This window comes from Leuciscus leuciscus, assembly GCF_965113295.1.
Source record: "Leuciscus leuciscus genome assembly, chromosome: 6".
Taxonomy (NCBI): domain Eukaryota; kingdom Metazoa; phylum Chordata; class Actinopteri; order Cypriniformes; family Leuciscidae; genus Leuciscus; species Leuciscus leuciscus.
In genome coordinates, this window is record NC_138730.1 from 28,913,297 (window position 1) to 28,918,654 (window position 5,358).

The 5,358-nt window shown below is 37.8% G+C and overlaps 1 protein-coding gene across 1 annotated transcript; it reads left to right on the top strand.

Moving 5' to 3' along the window:
- Window positions 1-557: 557 nt before the first annotated feature.
- oprk1 (opioid receptor, kappa 1) lies at window positions 558-4,546 on the top strand. Its single transcript, XM_082172800.1, has 4 exons — window positions 558-981; window positions 1,251-1,498; window positions 2,204-2,556; window positions 3,598-4,546. The coding sequence occupies exons 2-4, from the start codon at window positions 1,254-1,256 to the stop codon at window positions 4,131-4,133; spliced, it is 1,134 nt and encodes a 377-aa protein (XP_082028926.1). The 5' UTR covers window positions 558-981; window positions 1,251-1,253; the 3' UTR covers window positions 4,134-4,546.
- The last annotated feature ends 812 nt before the right edge of the window (window positions 4,547-5,358 follow it).

Consider the following 5,358-nt stretch of genomic DNA (forward strand, 5'->3'; position numbering starts at 1 on the left):
TACAAAGACGTATAAATAAACGTGACTAGAGTGCTGAATTGCAGAGCTCATGCAAACATATTAACCTTGCAACGATCAGATGCTTTTCTTATCAGATTATTCGAATAGAAGGTGTTTTTTTTTAAGACAGACATCATTTTGTGGGAATATGACTTGATGCAATTTGTCTTTAATCAAAGCATGTTGTTATAATAAACATATATAAATAAGCAAGCTAATATATCCACACACACACACACACACACACACACACACACACACACACACACACAGTCTTGATTTCTTGTATCTATTTAACCCAGAAACCATTCAAACATCAATTGGAACAGGCACGCACATTTATATTGCTATAAAAACAAGACAGATGGACTTGCCTGTCTTCATTTCAGAAGACCACAAGCCATCACTCGTTAATCCTGTATTTAGGCTACGTCTCCTCCACTGCCCCACACAATCACGCACATCCTTCTTTGACAAACTAATGCGATTTTCCCCATCTTATATGTCTCTTTGAATTAAAGCTATGCTAATGTCCACATACTCTGAAGCGCTTCCCTGGCTTTACTGCTATATTGTATATAAACCGCAGTCTCGCCGGTTGAGTTCTCACGCGTCAGTGCGCGCGTAAAATGTCTCCAGACATTAAGTTTGGCGCGCGCCATCTCATAAAACACTAAAACTACTTCTTCAACGGTAGCAGTGTCTTAGACTTTCAGATTCGTAGGACATTTTGAAGACAACTTTATTTCCGCCGATATAGGCGAAGAGTGGCAGTGAGACACTACAGCTGGTTAAAGGAGACCGTCACATGAGATCTGATGTCATACGGGACGCGCGGCAGAGGCAGCTGCTCTCATAAGGTGGCAGTCAGTCATCAATTGAATAGGAGCAAAGAAATCAACGCATTGCGCACAGACATCATTATTGTTTTAAAACATTGGGATTTTCAAATTAAATTAGCGGTTTGCAGTTTGTAATAAGGTAAGACTTATTATATTTGAGTGTTTTGCCAACTGTGCAACAGACATTTTAGGTGTCAAGTGCAAAACAGTATCAGTTGTCAGCATATATTATAACAAATATTGTTATATATAACTGTATATATTTTAACAAATGCATATTAAATAATTATGTTGTAAAAAGCTGTCAGCTATTTTTTAATTTCTGTTTATTATTTTACCCTTTTTATAATCTTTATCATGCAACTGAACTTTTCCAGCGACATTTGATCTTATTTTGCAAACCAACAGACGATGGACAGCAACGTGGTGCAGATTTTTAAGGAGGACAAATGCCCCTTATCTCTCCCCGAGAAGTGTTTGCCCAACTTCACATGGCAGTCTGCTGTCTCGGACATTTATAACTATTCACTGAATGAAAGCTGGACGAGCGAGCAGGAAACTAGGTCCCCTATCATTCCGATCATCGCTGCCGTGTACTCTGTGGTGTTTGTTGTCGGACTAGTGGGAAACTGTCTTGTGATGTATGTCATTATCAGGTAAGAAATACCATTGTCCTAAGATGTACTGCCCTTCATTGATTATCAAATGGGGCCTTTAAATCTAATTTTGCTATTAAACATTTTAATAGCTGTTGATAGACTATTTTTAAACAGTCATTTGAAACGTTTTCAATTGGATGGTTGGACGAAATATCTGTTTTATGGAAGACATTAAGTCAAGGGTTCAAGTTGAATTCGGCAGTTTTGCTCCCCCCGGTGGAGTAACATATAAACGCACAATGCAGTCAAAATTACCTTGATATATAGTAAATATATTCTGCTTTGAGCAGGGTCTGTGTCTGCTTCACATTCTGTATACACGAATAGAAATCATACTAAAACAGGGCTGTGATATATATATACTTCAGATGCAGCTGAGTAAAGACTCATTTTGGAGACAACATTTGAGATAAAAACTGCACAGATCATGCTTGTTGAATAATAAATCGCAGCACAAGCTATTCCACTGCAGATATAATCAGAAAAAAAATGAGATGGGCTTGACCTGTGAATGATATACTGTATAATGCCTTTAAACAACCGGCAAACCACTGAAAGACAAATGTTCCATATCATTTGGGAATTTGCTGTCAGTTTGTATAGTATACGACCTGAAAGCAATTTCATGCATGAATTTATCACACTGATGGGTTGTGTTTCATTAATTTTGACACTTTCCGGCTCATTCAATTTTCCTGAAAGATACACTAAAATGAAAACCGCCACCAACATCTACATCTTCAACCTGGCTGTTGCCGATGCCTTGGTAACCACCACCATGCCCTTCCAGAGCACAGATTACCTACTGAACTCCTGGCCGTTTGGTGAGGTGGTGTGTAAGGTTTTCATCTCCATCGACTACTACAACATGTTCACTAGTATCTTTACTTTGACCATGATGAGCGTGGACCGCTATGTGGCGGTCTGCCACCCCATCAAGGCCCTGGACTTCCGGACTCCGATGAAGGCTAAGATCATCAATATCCTCATCTGGGTGTTGTCCTCGGCTGCTGGGATCCCTGCAATGGTCCTTGGGAGCACTCAGACAAACAATGGTAGGGATGAACGATATAAACACTACTGTAAGACTTTTCTGTCTCTCATAAGTCTGTTATGCTCACCCAGGCTGCATTTATTTGATTAAAATACAGCAAAAAGCAATAATGTGATATATTACAATTTAAAATAACCTTTTTGTATTTTAATATATTTTAAAATGTAATTTATTCCTGTGATGGCAAAGCTGAATTTTCAGCAGCCATTACACATGATTCTGCAGAAATCATTCTAATATGCTGATTTGGAAACATTTCTTCTTATTGTCAATGTTAAAAACAGTTGTGCTGCTTAATATTTTCGTGTACATTTTGATACATATTTTTTTCAGGATTCATTGATGAATAGAAAGTGCAGAAGTATAGAAATCTTTTGTAACATGATAATATATTTACTTTTAATTTCTTGCATTCATAAATGACCAATTTCTTTCAAAAAAATATAAATAAATACAAATCTTACAGACTCCTAACTTTAAAAAGTAAAAAAAAAGTAGTGTATCGTCTATCGGCCAACATTAGAATTTTTTCAGGTGTCAATATTGGATATTTAGGGTAAGTCCCTAGTCATCTAACACCGGTTAATGTTAATCTTTAAAAATGCTGAGAATTTAATAACATTGTTAAAAGTTATCTTTAGTGAATCTCAAAATGAATATTTCCATTCTGTACATTACCATGTTGTGATGCTTAAATGTTTTTGAAACATTCTAGTGTTTTATTTTGTATTTATAAAAAATAAAAAAATATATAGAATTCTAATATTGGCAATTATTGGTTACTGGCCATAACATGAAAATAATGATCAACTCAACAGTCATAATTTCAATATCGCTGCATCCATAAAAAGATTCAAAAGTCAAGAAAATAATATTTGTTGATGTGGGACCAAAAATAAATCCCCCCAAAAACTGTCAGTTCTCTGCTTTACCCTAATGTATTTGTTGTTCCTTCCCACCGTGGCTTCATTATAGCATGCATGATTAACCTGTCTTCACTTCTGATTAATAATTAACCGGTGTTGTTATATTTCTTCTGCAGGCACGACAGAGTGTGCTCTGCAGTTTCCAGACCCGTATATCTACTGGGACACAGTAATGAAGATCTGTGTCTTCATCTTCGGCTTTGTGGCTCCCCTCCTCATCATCACTGTTTGCTACACGCTTATGGTCCTGCGCCTTAAAAGCGTCCGCCTGCTGTCGGGCTCGCGGGAAAAAGACCGCAACCTGAGACGCATCACCCGCCTGGTGCTGGTTGTGGTCGCTGTGTTTGTGGTGTGCTGGACGCCCATACACATCTTCATCTTGGTCAAAGCTCTCGCGCACGGAGTGCCGGAGACCACAGCGGTCATGGCCGCCTACTTCTTCTGTGTGGCGCTTGGATACACCAACAGCAGTCTCAACCCCATCCTGTACGCTTTCCTTGATGAGAACTTCAAACGGTGCTTCAGGGACTTCTGCTGCCGAGGTCGGGCCAAGGGGGACGGGCACGGCGTCAGTCGGGTCAGAAGCACTCTTCGTGAGCACACGTGCCCAGCAGAGGCCAAACGGGACGGAGGCCACGGTCGACCCGTATGACTAGCCGTGGAGCTGTCATCCTTTCATGGTCGAGAGGACTCGAATGACCTTGGACTGACACAGATCACCACCGCCATCTGAGGAAGAGATTGTGCCCTTTATGTTTTAACATAACTATTGCTAGAGTTTGCAAAAACTGATCGTTTAGTGAAATCATTGTCTTGTTTCGGATTTCCATCCATATTCCAATTTTTACAGTATCACCTCATTCATAGAACTTTTTTTTTATGTCCATAGACCAAAGATGTTGTATGGTTAAAGGTATAGCGGAGGATCTTTCCAAATTTTAGATAAGACCCGCCCTCTCCACTTTTTGAAAAGTTTGATTGATTCACCAGAATGATTGACAATTAGGAGGACCAATAGTTTAGACTACCCACCAGGAAGTAAAACATCCTCCGCTATACCTTTAAAATGTAATTGCGTAATGTTATAAGTCCTTTGGGATATATAGTATATTACTAGTAGCCACTATATTTTAATTCAAACATATAGTTTCCTTGGGTAGATATGATAAAACACAATGTAGACAAAAACAACAAACATTTTATGTTTGCATCTGTTTGTACTGTTAATTGTTTATTTTGGATTGTCAAACAGCCCTGTTTTCTATTTAAAAAATAAATAAATAAACAATGTATAGTAATAATCAGATTCAGCAGTGTCACATAATTATGACTCAGGAAACTATAAATCTCTAATGACGGAAAAATAAAAATGTATGTAGTCTCAGTTAGTGTTATCGGAACTGCTTACTGTCTGAAATGTGCTTTATATTCTCTGTATTTGATTTAGATTGAAGGATTATGTATGAAAAGGATTATGAATGATTGTAGATAAAGGATTATGTATCTAAGTTGCCTTGGGAGTCTAAGGATTTTTGAGCTGTTTTTTGGGGCATAGGGCTTTAAAACAACCGACTAAAGGACTGAATCTACTAAGTCAGGTTGTTCTTGCTTAATACAGTGTATTATCCTTTCTATGAACCTGGGGGGAAACGATGTACATCTCTATTGCATGTTTGACAATGAAAATGTGGAAATCTTTGAGTAACGTTTATGTAAATACAGCTTATGATTAAAATAAAATAAAAAAGCATTTATGTGATAAGGCAGAGTGGCAGTAAAATGTCTCAAGCAAAACACTTCAAACAAATGTGTCAGGTGCCTTACACATTGTTTTGTATTGATATTGTTGACGTAACAGTTGATTTTAATTAAGTATT